This window comes from Mustela lutreola, chromosome 3 (genome assembly GCF_030435805.1).
Source record: "Mustela lutreola isolate mMusLut2 chromosome 3, mMusLut2.pri, whole genome shotgun sequence".
In the NCBI taxonomy this organism is placed as follows: Eukaryota; Metazoa; Chordata; class Mammalia; order Carnivora; family Mustelidae; genus Mustela; species Mustela lutreola.
This window is the reverse complement of record NC_081292.1, coordinates 81375272-81393314: the sequence shown is the minus strand read 5'-3', so window position 1 is coordinate 81393314 and position 18043 is coordinate 81375272. Positions and strand designations below refer to the sequence as shown.

Here is an 18043-nt window from a genome sequence, read left to right as displayed (position 1 = left end):
ATCCTCGGTCCTAAATCAGGACTCAACCAGTATCAAAAGATTGGGATCATTCCCTGCATATTTTCAGACCACAATGCTCTAAAGCTAGAACTCAACCACAAAAGGAAGTTTGGAAAGAACCCAAATACATGGAGACTAAACAGCATCCTTCTAAAGAATGAATGGGTCAACCGGGAAATTAAAGAAGAATTGAAAAAAATCATGGAAACAAATGATAATGAAAATACAACGGTTCAAAATCTGTGGGACACAACAAAGGCAGTCCTGATAGGAAAATATATAGCGGTACAAGCCTTTCTCAAGGAACAAGAAAGGTCTCAGGTACACAACCTAACCCTCCACATAAAGGAGCTGGAGAAAGAACAAGAAAGAAACCCTAAGCCCAGTAGGAGAAGAGAAATCATAAAGATCAGAGCAGAAATTAATGAAATAGAAGCCAAAAAAAGAATAGAACAAATCAACGAAAGTAGGAGCTGGTTCTTTGAAAGAATTAATAAAATTGATAAACCCCTGGCCCGACTTATCAAAAAGAAAAGAGAAAGGACCCAAATAAATAAAATCATGAATGAAAGAGGAGAGATCACAACTAACACCAAAGAAATACAAACTATTATAAGAACATACTATGAGCAACTCTATGGCAATAAATTTGACAATCTGGAAGAAATGGATGCCTTCCTAGAAACATATAAACTACCACAACTGAACCAGGAAGAAATAGAAAGCCTGAACAGACCCATAACCAGTAAGGAGATTGAAACAGTCATTAAAAATCTCCAAACAAACAAAAGCCCAGGGCCAGAAGGCTTCCCGGGGGAATTCTACCAAACATTTAAAGAAGAACTAATTCCTATTCTCCTGAAACTGTTCCAAAAAATAGAAATGGAAGGAAAACTTCCAAACTCATTTTATGAGGCCAGCATCACCTTGATCCCAAAACCAGACAAGGATCCCACCAAAAAAGAGAGCTATAGGCCAATATCCTTGATGAACACAGATGCGAAAATACTCAACAAAATACTAGCCAATAGGATTCAACAGTACATTAAAAAGATTATTCACCACGACCAAGTGGGATTTATTCCAGGGCTGCAAGGTTGGTTCAACATGCGCAAATCAGTCAATGTGATACAACACATCAATAAAAGAAAGAACAAGAAACATATGATACTCTCAATAGATGCTGAAAAAGCATTTGACAAAGTACAGCATCCCTTCCTGATCAAAACTCTTCAAAGTGTAGGGATAGAGGGCATATACCTCAATATCATCAAAGCCATCTATGAAAAACCCACCGCAAATATCATTCTCAATGGAGAAAAACTGAAAGCTTTTCCGCTAAGGTCAGGAACACGGCAGGGATGTCCATTATCACCACTGCTATTCAACATAGTACTAGAGGTCCTAGCCTCAGCAATCAGACAACAAAAGGAAATTAAAGGCATCCAAATCGGCAAAGAAGAAGTCAAATTATCACTCTTCTAGATGATAAGACACTATATGTGGAAAACCCAAAAGACTCCACTCCAAAACTGCTAGAACTTATACAGGAATTCAGTAGAGTGTCAGGATATAAAATCAATGCACAAAAATCAGTTGCATTTCTCTACACCAACAGCAAGACAGAAGAAAGTGAAATTAAGGAGTCAATCCCATTTACAATTGCACCCAAAACCATAAGATACCTAGGAATAAACCTAACCAAAGAGACACAGAATCTATATTCAGAAAACTATAAAGTACTCATGAAAGAAATTGAGGAAGACACAAAGAAATGGAAAAATGTTCCATGCTCCTGGATTGGAAGAATAAATATTGTGAAAATGTCTATGCTACCTAAAGCAATCTACACATTTAATGTAATCCCTATCAAAATCCCACCCAGTTTTCTCAAAGAAATGGAACAAATAATCCTAAAATTTATATGGAACCAGAAAAGACCTCGAATAGCCAAAGGGATATTGAAAAAGGAAAGCCAACGTTGGTGGCATCACAATTCCAGACTTCAAGCTCTATTACAAAGCTGTCATCATCAAGACAGCATGGTACTGGCACAAAAACAGACACATAGATCAATGGAACAGAATAGAGAGCCCAGAAATAGACCCTCAACTCTATGGCCAACTAATCTTCGACAAAGCAGGAAAGAATGTCCAATGGAAAAAAGACAGCCTCTTCAATAAATGGTGCTGGGAAAATTGGACAGCCACATGCAGAAAAATGAAATTGGACCATTTCCTTACACCACACACAAAAATAGACTCAAAATGGATGAAGGACCTCAATGTGTGAAAGGAATCCATCAAAATCCTTGAGGAGAACACAGGCAGCAACCTCTTCGACCTCTGCCGCAGCAACATCTTCCTTGGAACAACGCCAAAGGCAAGGGAAGCAAGGGAAAAAATGAACTATTGGGATTTCATCAAGATCAAAAGCTTTTGCACAGCAAAAGAAACAGTTAACAAAATCAAAAGACAACTGACAGAATGGGAGAAGATATTTGCAAACGACATATCAGATAAAGGACTAGTGTCCAGAATCTATAAAGAACTTAGCAAACTCAACACCCCAAGAACAAATAATCCAATCAAGAAATGGGCAGAGGACATGAACAGACATTTCTGCAAAGAAGACATCCAGATGGCCAACAGACACATGAAAAAGTGCTCCATATCACTCGGCATCAGGGAAATACAAATCAAAACCACAATGAGATATCACCTCACACCAGTCAGAATGGCTAAAATCAACAAGTCAGGAAATGACAGATGCTGGCGAGGATGCGGAGAAAGGGGAACCCTCCTACACTGTTGGTGGGAATGCAAGCTGGTGCAGCCACTCTGGAAAACAGCATGGAGGTTCCTCAAAATGTTGAAAATAGAACTGCCCTATGACCCAGCAATTGCACTATTGGGTATTTACCCTAAAGATACAAACGTAGTGATCCAAAGGGGCACGTGCACCCGAATGTTTATAGCAGCAATGTCGACAATAGCCAAACTATGGAAAGAACCTAGATGTCCATCAACAGATGAATGGATAAAGAAGAAGTGGTATATATACACAATGGAATACTATGCAGCCATGAAAAGAAAGGAAATCTTGCCGTTTGCAACAACATGGATGGAACTAGAGCGTATCATGCTTAGCGAAATAAGTCAAGCAGAGAAAGACAACTATCATATGATCTCCCTGATATGAGGAAGTGGTGATGCAACATGGGGGCTTAAGTGGGTACGAGAAGAATAAATGAAAGAAGATGGGATTGGGATGGAGACAAACCATAAGTGACTCTTAATCTCACAAAACAAACTGAGGGTTGCTGGGGGGAGGGGGTTTGGGGGAAGGGGGTGGGATTATGGACATTGGGGAGGGTATGTGCTTTGGTGAGTGCTGTGAAGTGTGTAAACCTGGTGATTCACAGACCTGTACCCCTGGGGATAAAAATATATGTTTTTAAAAAATAAAAAAATAAAAATTAAAAAAAATATTCCATCAAATATTAATTTATTATTAAAATATATGAATGTAAGTATATATTAAAGTACTATAATATAAATATTAATACTTAACGAAATATCCCACTTAATTTTCATTACCTCCCTGACAAAATTTTTTTTTTTGAAGATTTTATTTATTTACTTGACAGAGAGAGATCACAAGTAGGCATAGAGGCAGGCAGAGAGAGAGAGAGAGAGGGGAGGAAGCAGGCTCCCTGCTGAGCAGAGATCCCGATGCGGGCCTTGATCCCAGGACCCTGAGATCATGACCTGAGCCGAAGGCAGCGGCTTAACCCACTGAGCCACCCAGGCGCCCCTGACAAAATATTTGTTAAAATGATTTAAAAATGTCTAAATAGGTGTGCCTGGGTGGCCAGTTGGTTAAGCGAATGCATTGGGCTCAAGTATGATCTCAGGAGCTGCTGGTATCAAGACCCTCCTCGAGCTCCCTGCAGCAGAGAGTCTGCTTCTCTCTCTCTCCCTCTGCCCTCCCCCTGTTCATGCTCTCTCTCTCTCTCAAATAAATAAAATCTTTAAAAAATGTCTAAGTAACAATTTTATTTTAAATCTAATCATTTAGTTTTAGACTAGTTGAATGGAGAATGTTGTATGTCAATTTTCCTTGTAAGAATTTCAGTTTTCCTTGCGACATGACATATAGTCAACTTTTCAGAATTTTCTAAGGATATTTTAAAATAAAGTTAATTCTAGTTTATAGGGCACAAAGTTGGATACATCTCTTATAAAGTGATCTCATTAATAATATTCAAATATACTTCCATTAAAGTGTGCTAAATAGATGTTGTTATTTGACGCATGAGAGTTTCTAAAATGACACATACAGATTGTGAAATGAATGTAGACCCATGTCCATTAATTCTTTTCTTTCTTAAATTATACTTTTAAAAATATTGTTTTTGCCACTCATGTTTCTGTCTCTTTGTGTGCCCAGCTTAGTTTTACCTATTGTTCTATATTTGATCATTCTAAACATTCTTGTTTAAGTATATCTCTTGTAATGAGGTAGAATTGAAACTATGTTTGGATACATCTAAGAATTTTTTCTACCTTTAATAATTCTCTTAATACACTGAAACTTCAACTACATCTGAGTCTTACTAGCTTTCTTTAATTTTTGCTTATGCTTCATTAGTTAGTTCCTATATTGTTGATTTTATTTCCCTAGTGATCTGCAAGGCATACATCTGTCTTTACTGCTAGGTACTTTATATTTCACGGCAGCATATTTGAAAAGAAATTTCACTAGTTATCAATGTCAATATTTAAACACTAATAATTCTAAATATAATGAGAATTTTTAAACTTTATAGTAATACTAAAAAGAATCATAAATCAATTTTTGGTATTAAAAGACCTTTTCCTAACTTAAACAACTTAATGAAACTGTGCTTATTAGCAACCTACTTCTTTTTTAAAATTTTTAATTTTTTAAATTTAATTTTTTTAAAGAGAGAGAAAGAGTACGAGCATCAGGGGGTGTTGGGAGAGATGGAGAAAGATAGACAGACTCCAGGCCCAGTGTGGAGCTGGACACAGGGCTCTATCTTATGACTCTGAAATCATGACCTGAGCAGAAATCAAGAGTGCCACCCAGGCACCCTAACAACCTGCCTCTAGAATGGGAAAGTTTTTTCCTACTGGGATGTCATAGATTGTAAATAAAAAAAGGATGCTGTATTTGGGAGATAACACAATATCCTCAGAACTTGTGAGATTTCATTTAATAGCTAATGTTTTATTTTATATATTTATAGATAGATAGATAGATATAGATATATACACACACACACACACGTAAAGTCAACATTATCAGTAGAGTTTGATTCATTAATGGTATCACCATTTAAACACATCAATTTTGTATCATTTCAGGGCTATTTAGTGCCCTTTATCCTGTTTTTGATGTTTGTTCTCACCTTGATTTCAACAAGCTATTCATATAAGATATTATGTACTTACAGAACCAAGGAGAGTGGGAGATGTCCTATGGTACTCTATTAAAAATAGCAACTACTTTCAAAGACAAACCTGAGAACACTGTTGCAAATTAATTGGTTCATTAAAGCTTTATAGGAGTTGCTGAAATCTTACTTCTTTAGTAATACTTGGAAGGCATTTTATAAGTTAAGTATGAAACAGCCATAACATCATGAAATATTGTGGTAATAAAATCAGTCTCTTATGGAAGAAATTAAACTTTCATTAGTTTACAAACATAAGCACAATTTATTTGAACTCAAGTCAAGAGTAAACATAAATATATTTACATTTGTATATAAAATATACTGTATTTAAAATTACTTGATGTTTTAAAGACAGAACTTAATGTAAACTATGCAGCTGGAAATTGCAAGACCAGATGGCTCCATAAACCCCAGTAGAAAATATGCATCTGTTGGTTCTTTGTGAAATTGTTTTATCTAAAAGAAGTTTTATTTAATCAAGTGGCATGGGGTCTTAATATATCACCTGCATTAGGTGTTATTTTTCATTTCTAAATGAAATGAAAATGACATGATTGGAGAGTAAATCATTTTCTGACACTCAAAGAAATGTTTTATGCTCTATGTAGAATCAATTTTATCAGTAGAGTCTGATTTATTTGATCTACAGTGCAAACAAATGTGCCAATTATAAAGCTCTCTGAAATAAGTAGATTGGTAATAAGAACTTGTGAATATTATTAGTTGCATCTGTGATGTTTATAATATTATGCAAAGACTCTTGATCTATTCATTAAATGATACTAAAAATTAGTTTAAATTGATGGTAAAATGTCAAGAGTGTTACATTTACAATTTGTTAGCATAGGATTCTAAAAGGAACATCAACCAGCTAAAGAAGAATTCCCATATTTATCTCAGGTAAAAGGGACTTGGAGATTATGGAAAGTATAGAGAAAAGAAAACTAGTTATGACATTAAAAGGTAAGATAAGGAAGAACAGAAATAAAACCTGGACGTGGAATTGAGAAGTCTGCATTCCATCCCTAGCCCTGCTAATAAATAGTGAGGGCAAGTTACTTAGACTTTTTCAATTTTTTCTTCCTAATCTTAAAATGAAGTGGGTTTTTTATTTTTTTTTTTGTTGTTTTTGTTTTTGTTTTTTTCAAATGAAATGATCTCTCAGGTTATCTCTCACTCTGAAGGCCTATAACTAAGATAGCTAAGGGAGAAAAAGAACACAGACATGTAATATGAAATGCTTCCTGCTTTATAAATTATGTCAAGTGATATATTAAATCTAAAAATCTGAGAAATCTTGCATTATCTTATGTGCAATAAAATTCCTACTTATTAAATTCATTCATTGTGTCATTTGCTATTTTGATCACTGTGATCTTCTTTTTAATTACAACCCTTGTTAGGTTTTCAAGTTATCTTTTCTTTAAAACCAAATCAACTCAATCAATACTTTGAATACCTGTTGCTTATAAGATAACTTCCATAGCAAAGGCTCTGTTCTGAACTTCTGTTTGTTCTTCATCATTTTCTCCATATTTTTCATAAGAACTTGACTGTTTCCTAACACATACTTATGGCATTGAATTACTACTTCTCTGTTGGTTGAAATAAGAATAATACCAAATTAAGCAATGTATTCATCTGATAACTATCTCCACAAACTGGTCTAAAGCTTCTATGTACTTTTAATCAACCTGTAAGTTGTTTTGGCATAATATAAACAGACACATTGTTGACAGAAAAACATTTTCCTATGTACTCAGGAAAACAGAAACCTCATGAACAGTAGGTAAAATAATCTTTGACTAGAATCTTCCATGATTTGAATTAGAATATTGTTTCTTTAATCTTTACCAATATTAATCACTTGAGTGCTGTATTTAAAGACTAACTCATAAGTATCCTAGTTTTCTGTGGTATCACTTGTACCAAAGGCATCTGCTTCATGCAAGCTTGTATCCAGAACCAGCACAGAGCTCCCACTTTGCCTCTGCCCATTCTCTGGTACTACTTGTAGGAGCACCTGTGCAAATTATAGGCTCCTCTAGTGACTTCCAGTGGACTGCTGTTTGGTCCAACAAAGAAATCAAACCAGGAGTTCTAGAACAAGTTCTAGAACTTATTGCAGAAGGAGGTCATCCTGGTACATGGCATCCAATTGTCTTTAGATTCTTTCACACATACTTAGTTGCAGTTTGCTCATATTGACAGAATCAGAGTCAACACAGCAGGTGGTTTAAATCTATGTGTCAAATACAGAAGCTGAGCAGAGAAATAAACTCATAAGACAAAAATCATGAAGTGGGTAAGGACAAAATGGAACAAACAAGATGCCTATGAAGTTTTCCTAAATTTTTGGAGAATCACTGTGTGTTTTTTTGTTTTGTTTTGTTTTGTTTTTACTTTTAAAAACTATTTATTTGAAAGAGAAAGGGGGGGAGAGCAAGCAGGGCAAGGTGCAGAGAGAGAGGAGAGAGACAGTATCAAGCAGATTTCCTGCAGAATACAGAGCCCCACACAGGCTTAGTCCCACTACCCTGAGATCATGACCTGAGCCTGCTTGAGACTCTCTCCCTCTCCCTTCCCTCACACTCATTCTCATGCTCTCTCTCTCTCTAAAAACAAAAGCAAAACCAAAAACCATCAAACAAACAAACAAACAAACAAAACCAAAAAAACCATGGGCTTCATGGGCTTCATGGGCTTAGAGCCCATGGGATTTATATATTCCCAGACAAGAGAAGAGGAGGGAGCATGAAAGATCTAGTAAACAGTTAAAATGTGTTTTGCTTTTTCCTTGTGGGAACTCGTAAGGTTCTATACAAGAATGCTTTTAATCTTCAAAGAAACCAATGTTTTGTAACTGAATTCCAGGTCCTACCCTAGCTTCAGATCAAAACTAGTTTTCCCACAGCTTGCTTCAGTAAATTTTTAGTCCACACAAGAGAGAGCATCAAATGATTAAACAGGAACCCCCATGACCTTCAGCAACCACATCTTCTGGTTAACACTGCCACACAGGAAAGCTCAGGTATTTCCCAGAGAGCTTAGACCTGGATCAGGATGCAGCTCAACAAAAAGCAGGAAGAAAAGTGCCTGCCTGGCCTGGTGGTAGATGCCTCATCTCAAGACCACAGGAACTGCAGGGATTTCCCTGTGTGGAAGATATGTCTTCCTCTGGGCTCCCAGTCTCGAGTTCAGGACTCTCCAGGGCAAGCTGTGCTGCCTGGGATCTGCAGATCAGTGTAGGTTTGGGGGCCAAGAGAAGGCTGAACTGAGGTCCTGGGAAATAGTTAGGCCAAGTGCTCTCAAGGGAGCCTAACACCTGTGGAACCACCCAGCCAGGGAAGAAGACTGGAGGCAGCTTAGCTCTGGAAGGACTTGATGTCCAGATTTCTGTGGTTTCCCTGATAGCTTCTGCCTTCAGGCCGTGCTAGGGGTCTCAACTTCTCAGAAGGTGGAGAATGAACTGGGTAGAAAGGCTATCTTCCTGCCCTCACCTGCGAGGGGCTGATATAAACCTTCTGTGAGGTTTTTTGCCACGGAAATAATGTCAACAACCAGACCTGAATCCCCATGATGTAATAGAGGAAAAGTAACTGCCCATTCCAGGAGACTGACAGCCAAGGAAAGTCAGAGCATGCCCCATAGTATGGGAAAGGCAGAGAATTATGAAGGAGGAATTTAAGACATGGCAAATGCTGCAGAGAAAAACTTCCTAAACCTTAATTAGATGAAGCTGGAGCTAAGAAATTAAACAGAGGAATTTAAAAGGAGGATGGTTCCTACGGAGACTGAAATTAGTGAATTTGATATTAGTGGCCATGTGCGAAAAATAATTAGAACGTTCAGCAAAAATATAAGAGGTTGAAATAAGAAGGACAAGGAAAGAGATTTGGAGGGTAAACTGTTTAGGCCTAATACTCAGGGATATTTCAAAAGAAAAAATATATATATATATAAATTATACAATGTTTAAAGAATATATAATTAAGGAATATGAGATTCACATACCCCTTTGTTAAAGAAAAGTATAAATTTGTGAATTGAAATTGCTCACAAAGTTTGAGACTGAGTTAAGAAAAGTTATATCTAGACATATTCTGACCTAATAATATATATAAATGGGATGACTTGGGGATATTTATACAGTGGTATGAAGCAAACATAAATGGATAACACAATGTGATAAATGACATGCAAAATGAAAACAAAGTCCAACTCCTTAATACCCTAAGATACTCCACCACTTCACTGCCTACACAAACATACAGCAATAAAGCTTTCTAAGTGAACATACATGTCTGTTGCATGTCCATCTTTTAGATCTTGTGCCTTCTATCTACAAAAAACAATAAAGTACCATTATTCAAAACTCAATTTAATTTATAATATTATATTTTTAGAAAGATTAAGAGTTCATTTCAATATATTTATGCATTTAAGAGAGAATTTTTGTTGTAGTTAAATTTAAATTTGGAACTTCTGATAATCAGTACTAACAAGCAGGCTACTATTTATGGGAAACGGAACTGAAGAAATAGTCTTGAAAAAATTCTTCTTTAAAAATAACATATACAGGGCACCTGGGTGGCTCAGTGGGTTAAGCCTCTGCCTTCAGCTCAGGTCATGATCTTAGGGTCCTCAAATCGAGTCCCGCATCAGGCTCTCTGCTCAGCGGGGAGCCTGCTTCCTCCTCTCTCTCTCTTTCTCTCTCTCTCTCTGCCTCTCTCCTTACTTGTGCTCTCTCTGTCAAATAAATAAATTCTTTTAAAAATAAAAAATAAAAAAATGACATATACAGTTTAGTTGAGAGTCAGATTGATAATACCTTTCTTTCTAATAAAGATAAGACACTAAGATTGCTTGGAGTGGCTGTTAAATTCCAAATCAAGCTCTATGTTTTTCTCTAAGACAATGAAAGTTAAAATAATTAAATCACTTAAGAATGAGATTATCAGAGAATGGTGAAGAATTCTTCAACAGGAATGGGAACATGGGTAAGATAAGTATAGTGATTAGTAAAGACAGTGATTTCTAGGTCCATTAATACCTCCATTCAATACTTCCCTTAATGCTTTAAGAAATTAACAACTTCAGATTTGAGAGGTGGATACAATGTGGCTAATACAAGAATTTCTGGCTCCAGTTAATTTGGACAACTATGATGTGCCAGCTAAGGAAAATTACAGACCAACAATCTACAAACTGATATGAATCATTCTATCTTCCCCTAAGTAATTGCATGCTGCTGTTAATTGGGAGGTATAAGAAAGTCTGCCATAAATAAGTGATCCATTTTTGAGTAGTTACTAACTATCTTTATTCATAGTCTCTCATTTTAGAGGCACCAGGGTGGCTCAGTCAGTTAAGCGTCTGCCTTATCTTCAGGTCATGATCCTGGGGTCCTGAGATAGAGTCCCGCATCAAGCTCCCTGCACAGTGAGGGGTCTGCTTCTCTCTCCCCCTCCATCCCCTCACCCATGTTCTCTTGCTCACTCACTCTCACCTCAAATAAATAAAATCTTTTAAAAAATAAAGTCTCTCAGTTTAAAGAATGTCTTTTAATTAGGTTTTCTGGAAAAAATATACTTTTGGTCAGAAAGTACAAAGAAATTTAGAATCTGCATCTGCTTACAATGGTTCTCATTATAGACATGTTCAGATTCCTTTTAGTATGATTTATTTGTATCCTTAGGTGATTTTGTTCCCAAAATGACTTCTGAGCATTGTATTAAGGAAGACATAGGCTGCCAGGTAGCCAAACATGATTTTGAGAATGACGGTGCCATTAAAGACACTTCATTTTTCTATCTAACTTCTTGGTAAATGTTTACTGTTGGTTAATTAATTTCCAGGGGTTTTTGTTTTGTTTTATTTTTTGAGACACTATCAAAGAAAAAGAATTTTTATTATTCCTCAAGACCACAAATTAGACTCTTAATAATAAGATTGCTTCACATATTCAAGATTCCCTCCTCCCCTTGCCTGTTAAATCTTTCCCATGCATTTTCCAAAACAAATATCACCAATAACAAATGCATTACAATTTAAGTAATGAGAAGATCTTTCCTCTGGGTCCTGAGATGTCTGAATTTGATAGTACATTGGAGCCACAGGACTGAAGGAGAAGGAGGGTAGAAGAGGCTGAGTGCCTTCATTTGGTGGCTGCTCACTATCTGTGCCATGCCCCTGTCCTACGGGTGCTCAAAGGAGACTGTGCACCCAGAGAAAAGAGCGGAGGCTTTCAGGTTGCCTATATATAGGTTTCAATCACAGCTGGGGAACCTCAGAATATTTAGTTATCATCCAGGAATCTCATTTTCCTCATATGTGAAGTGGGGACAATGATACCCACCTTGAAAGACTCATAAAGATTATGAGGTCAGTAGGTGTTATATATGAATCACCTACCACAGGGTTGGTGGTGTGAGCACCTAGAAAAGGCATACGTGGGCATAATGGGACCACAGCTTTTGCTTCCTGGACTCGAATCATTGCTTCCATCCAGAGCACAGCTATTTTCATCGTGGCCCACACCCTGCCATCCCATCTATTTTTTCCTCCACTCAGTGGGCTCAATGCCCAGTCTCAAGACTGCAAAAAAAGCAAAAGGAGTGTTACTACTTGCCATTCATCTTGTTTTTCACATTGCCTCTCTGAGTCTCATTTTGGAGATATGGAAATATTTCATTATTTCTGGCCATAATTCACCAAGAATTTGAGGTGAGGACAAGTATACCTCCTCCTCATAGTACTAAATGACTTTCTTCTCTGTCCCATAAAACCCACCATAGAGAAAAAAGGAAGCTGCAACTCAGATGTCACTGTGGTTTTGGTTCAACATTCTCTCCTATTTCTAGAACTTGCTTTTCCCACTCAGGAATGTTTGGGGGCTAATAACATCCCCTCTCCTGTGAATGCCAACTACTACTTCTATCATTGCAGCTGCATTTTTCTTCTTAGAGAACATCAGAGCTCCCCATGTCAATAGCCTCTAAATGTGGCAGGCATGAGGCCACTGTGGCCCATGTGTTGGTAAAGGCAGAAAAGACACAAGTGTGGTATCATACTCATATGTGGAACCATAGCATGTTCTTCTCAGAACCATCAAGCTCTTGGTTCATTTTTAGGTGTCAGCTGACATAGATCCTTTCCCTAGCCATAGGTTACCACTTACTCCAAGTTATCTGACACTTTCAAGCCATATTCTCTTCATTTATTAAAGGAGAATAGAGCCATATTTCTTAAGAGGTAATGTGGTGGCAAACTAGATGCATACAAAGCACCTTAGGTAGAGTTTGGCTCATAATAGGTGATATGGCAGATGTGGCAAATTATGTTGTATCACTAGAGAAAGTTCTCTAACTCTATCAAGACATCCCCAAGTTTCCAATGAGCATGGGTGCAACATTATATGGAGACTAAATAGTCTAAATTAACTGAGCTATTATGATTTTTTTCTCCTCTTTATGGTCAGCTGACCCCCAGGAAGCAGGTATATACAGTACCAAATTACTGGAGTTTGATGTTTGTCATAGTCATCTGAAGGGCAGGGAGAACAAGACCAAATTCATCACCAAGGCCCAGCCCATTCCGCTGGGTCCTTCTTGCTCTCCCAGGCCTCCCCCACTCCCTACCCCACTCTGCTGGGCCTCTCCCTTCCTGTCAAACCCCTCCGACCACTCAGTCTGAGGAGATTGGACCCAAATGGAGGAGGCTGGGAGGTGGAACCTTTAGTCTTCCCATTGTCTTCTCCAAAGTCCGTCTGATTCCTAAAAGGAAGAAGATCTGCTCTCGTGTGTTTTCCTCCGTGCACCTAGGTTGAAGGAGCATAGTCTTTGATGTTAGAAATCACACAAGCACACAAACATGCAGATCCAGACAGGGCAATGGTATCCTCACTGACCTTCACAGCAGTCTTGCCACACTCGCAGATCGACCTGCGGTATCTCACTGCAGCTCAGGTAATCCTGCGGGTACTGTGCCTTTACGAAGACATCAGCCTGGACTTGCTGGATGTTGTCACCATTGTCACATAGCACGCGGCCCAGTGATGCCTGCTTCAGCTGAGTGAGCTGTGCTGGAGTGAACACCCCGGGGTTCTCATACCAGAACCTGGGGATCAGCAAGGAGAGGTGCAGAGTGAGGTCTCCGGCAGAACACTGCACTGGGCTGTGTGCAGAGCAGTGATAATAGCAAGAAAAGCTCAGCAAAAGCGAAGCATATGGAAAGGATTATGTTTGTTCTCCAACTAAGCATGTTTGAATTGCCTCCAATTTGTATAAAGTTCTTAAATCCCATGGCTTTGAACTATCACTTTCTATTCAAGTTTTACAAAATGATTCAAACTAAAGCTTTGTAAAGTTTTAAAAGGTTTTTAAAAAGCACAGCTTCTAATCTAAAATTCTATAAATGGGCCTTAGGAACTACCGAAACAATTTAATATTGACATGTTTGCCTAAAAGGGAAATGTTGCTTTGTAATTATTAATACACACTAGTTTATTATATCTATTGGGTAATTAGAATGAACACATTTGGTTTCAAATGAAATTATACAATTAAAAAAAAACACTATTAAAGTGAACCTTTGTTCATTCCTTCAGGAAATATTTCAGTACCATATGCCAAACACTTTTCTCATGTAGGCATACAACACATGATAGAAAGGAAAAGACTGTAGCCACTCATGGTATATGGGCTGACTTGTGACCCCTCAAAATTCATATTCTGAAATCCTAGCCGCCCAGTTCAGAATGTGACTTTATTTGGAGATAGGTCCATTAAAGAGATAGTCAAGTAAAAATAAGTCATTAGAATGTCGTGGGGGAATTAAGGTCATAAAATATGGACACAGACAAGTACAGGGGGAAGACCATTTGGAGAGAAAGAGAGAAGCTGACCATCTATAAGACAAGGAGAGAGGCCTCAGTAGGGACCAACACTCCCAACCCTGATCTAGACTCCAGAACTGCGAGACAATACATTTGTTGTCTATGTCACCCAGTCTTTGGACTTTGTTATGGTAGCCCTAGTAAACTAATACAAATGGGGAAGACAGTTGACTCCAAAAAACAAAAGCTTTCCCAAATTTGTTTAGTTTTTAACTACATATATTCTTAAATTATTATCAATTAAACATATTAGCCCAACTATGTGTTGCAATAAATCCAGAGTGCTAAAACTAATTTATAAAAATAAAAATGAAATGCTGTACTATGAATGTTTGCCAATGTGCAATAAAAGGAATTAAAGCTGTTCCTACTTTCTTTATAATATAATTCATAAGTAGAAGAGATTGGGAAGAAAAATTTTAAGTAAAGAATAATTTTTAGTAGAACTTTAATTAAAAACTAAGTTCTAGGCAGTGTTTTAAGTCCTATATATGAGATATATATAGGACATATATATATATCACCTATGCAATAATACAAAAGGTCGAATTGTCAAACAGGTTCACAAGAATCCTAGCCCTTACTCAAGACGATACTAATGATTCAGAAGATACAGCAAGTACTTGGAACACATTTGGTTCAAGTAAGAGAAGAGAGCTAATTGTGTGTCCTATGCCAACCCAGTGGGGGATGATTAGTTTTTCAGTTTTCTTAGTTTTTTTACTTGGTTAGCCTTGCAAGAAAGATATTACATGAACTTACATCTCCTGCCAGCTGTCTGCCATAATTTCATAAATTCAAGTTGAGTTACAATAAACACTTTAGACAAACCAAGAGATTTTTAGGAAGAATTCCCAGTTATCATTTCACTAGTAAATGCCCTTAGCACAGATTTTGCCAGGAGGTCTGGTATTGGGTCAACAAATCTTCCATGAAGATGAAGGCACAGAGCTGAAGGCCAGCTGTCAACTTTTACACTGCCAACATCATTTACAGTTGCCACAATTTATGAGCCCTAGGTACTACTGTTAATCAGACTTTACAGATGAGGCAACAGGTTTCAGGTGTTATGTGTCCTAACGTTAAATAGTTGCAAGTAGGGGTGCCCAGATTTAAACACATGGTAATGAGTCTAGTGCATGCTTTTAGCCACTGACTTCTATTGCCTTTTCTAGACAATCTATTTCTTATTTTTTTACAAAGATTCATAAAAATTTATAAAAAGGAACGTTATCTGGTATCAGTAGTCATAAAAATTCTGTGACCAGCTACTATTTGTTATTGCTCATATTCAAAACATTTTAAATCATAGAAAGCAGGGAATCACACTTTTAATGTTATTGTATACCTATATTTGGGGGCAAAAAAACTGATTTCGTTATCTTTTACAAATAGAAGACAAATCTTTACCTATCTCCATCTCTTAACCTCTGAAACTGGGTAACAAACAGGCACATAAGTGTTGGTCCCACTCTTGTGCCAGGGATCAGGTCTTCAACCATGAGGGCAGGCCAGAAGTCAATGTTGCCTGGTGTGCTATACAACCTGAAACAAAGATGTACAGACATCACATGCTGGACTGTGAAAATGACAATGATAGTACTATTTATACAAATGACTACAGAGCATTTTTAAAGTTATACACACTAAAAAGAAAGAGATTATTATTATTCCCATTTTACAAGTAACAACTTTGAGATGATAGAATAATTTAGGGATCACCTAACTGACCAGGGAACAGAGCAATGACCTAACCAAGAGCGTTTAACCCTAGTCATATAACATCCACTGTGTTCTTCTTTATACTCTGTAAGTATATGGAATATAATAGTGAGTGTGTGTGTGTGTGTGTGTGTGCGCGCGCGCAGATCTATATCCAACTAATTCTTTCAGAAACATGTAACAAATAAACTATTAAAAATGTCTGTGTCAGTGTATATGGTATGTAGGTTAAACAGAGTGAAAAAATAATCTGAGGAAATAATATAATGTGTTCGATAATTTTGCTCTTGCTAAAAAGCTGATGATAATTGATTTGGAACCTGAAGTGATTTTTTTTTTAATAAACATATATTTTTATCCCCAGGGGTACAGGTCTGTGAATCACCAGGTTTACACACTTCACAGCACTCACCAAAGCACATACCCTCCCCAATGTCCATAATCCCACCCCCTTCTCCCAAAAACCTCCCCCCAGCAACCCTCAGTTTGTTTTGTGAGATTAAGAGTCACTTATGGTTTGTCTCCATCCCAATCCCATCTTCTTTCATTTATTCTTCTCGTACCCACTTAAGCCCCCATGTTGCATCACCACTTCCTCATATCAGGGAGATCATATGATAGCTGCCTTTCTCTGCTTGACTTATTTCGCTAAGCATGATACGCTCTAGTTCCATCCATGTTGTTGCAAATGGCAAGATTTCATTTCTTTTGATGGCTGCATAGTATTACATTGTGTTTATATACCACATCTTCTTGATCCATTCATCTGTTGATGGACATCTAGGTTCTTTCCATAGTTTGGCTATTGTGGACATTGCTGCTATAAACATTCGGGTGCACGTGCCCTTTTGGATCACTACGTTTGTATCTTTAGGGTAAATACCCAGTAGTGCAATTGCTGGGTCATAGGGCAGTTCTATTTTCAACATTTTGAGGAACCTCCATGCTGTTTTCCAGAGTGGCTGCACCAGCTTGCATTCCCACCAACAGTGTAGGAGGGTTCCCCTTTCTCCGCATCCTCGCCAGCATCTGTCATTTCCTGACTTGTTTTAATTAAAAAAAAAAAAAAATCAAATGAAGTGATTTTTTTTTTAATTAAAAAAAGTCACTATGCAAATGACAATTAAGTAAATATCTTTGGACACACCATCCATTTAAAGAAAGAAAATAAGATCAGTACCCATGAAACTCCTTGTGAGAGCAGCTGAGACTGTTTTCTCCCTCTCCCTAAGGATAAGCAAGTGAACAACTTGACCTGTCCCATATGTTACTTTTACATTTTATTTTATGTGTATGATCCCATAGACTCCATTCAGTTCAGCTGCATATGCTTTAACCTTGACACAGTTGGAAACACCATGTTCATACTTCCTTTGTTTCACTCAACGGTTTATTTGGAGAGATTCATTCCTATTGTTGTACACATCTGCTTCCTTTTCTCTGTTCTATAGTAGCCTGTTGAATACTCCCAATTTAGTTGACTGTTCTACTGGTGTTTTCAGTTTTTTACTATAAACTTTCTCATACATGTTTCTTCATACAGACAAAGGTCTTTCTAGGCTAGCTATCAGCAAATTTTTACAACAAATGATAAAGTTATAAATATTTTCAGCATTGTGGGCTCCATTTTGCAATTACTCAACTCTTCCCTTTTCACAAAAGCAGCCAAAGACAACACATTAAAAAAAAAAAAAAAAAAAAAGGACACAGTTTTGTTACAATAAACTTTTACTTACAAAATCAGGTAGTTAGATTTGGTCAGTGGGCTATGATTTGCAGATCCCTGCTCTAGAATATGCCGATGCTAAAGCTTCAAATGCTGAATGTGGGAGCATGACACCTTAGACACTAATAGATAATGCCAAACTGCTGTCCAAAATATATGTATAGTTCATACTCTTACAATGAGCATAGAGAAGTTCTCTGTGATGCATCTTCAG

The 18043-nt window shown here is 37.3% G+C and overlaps 1 protein-coding gene across 3 annotated transcripts in view; it reads right to left on the bottom strand.

The window, feature by feature from the left end:
* The window catches only part of PXDNL (peroxidasin like), a 520865-nt gene that overhangs the window by 47349 nt on the left and 455473 nt on the right, over positions 1-18043 (bottom strand). For all 3 annotated transcript variants that reach the window (XM_059166462.1, XM_059166463.1, XM_059166464.1), the window contains 2 exons: positions 15792-15926; positions 13395-13603 (listed from right to left, as the gene is read on the bottom strand). In XM_059166462.1, the coding sequence (XP_059022445.1) occupies positions 13395-13603; positions 15792-15926 (344 nt within the window). The remainder of the gene's footprint in view (positions 1-13394; positions 13604-15791; positions 15927-18043) is intronic.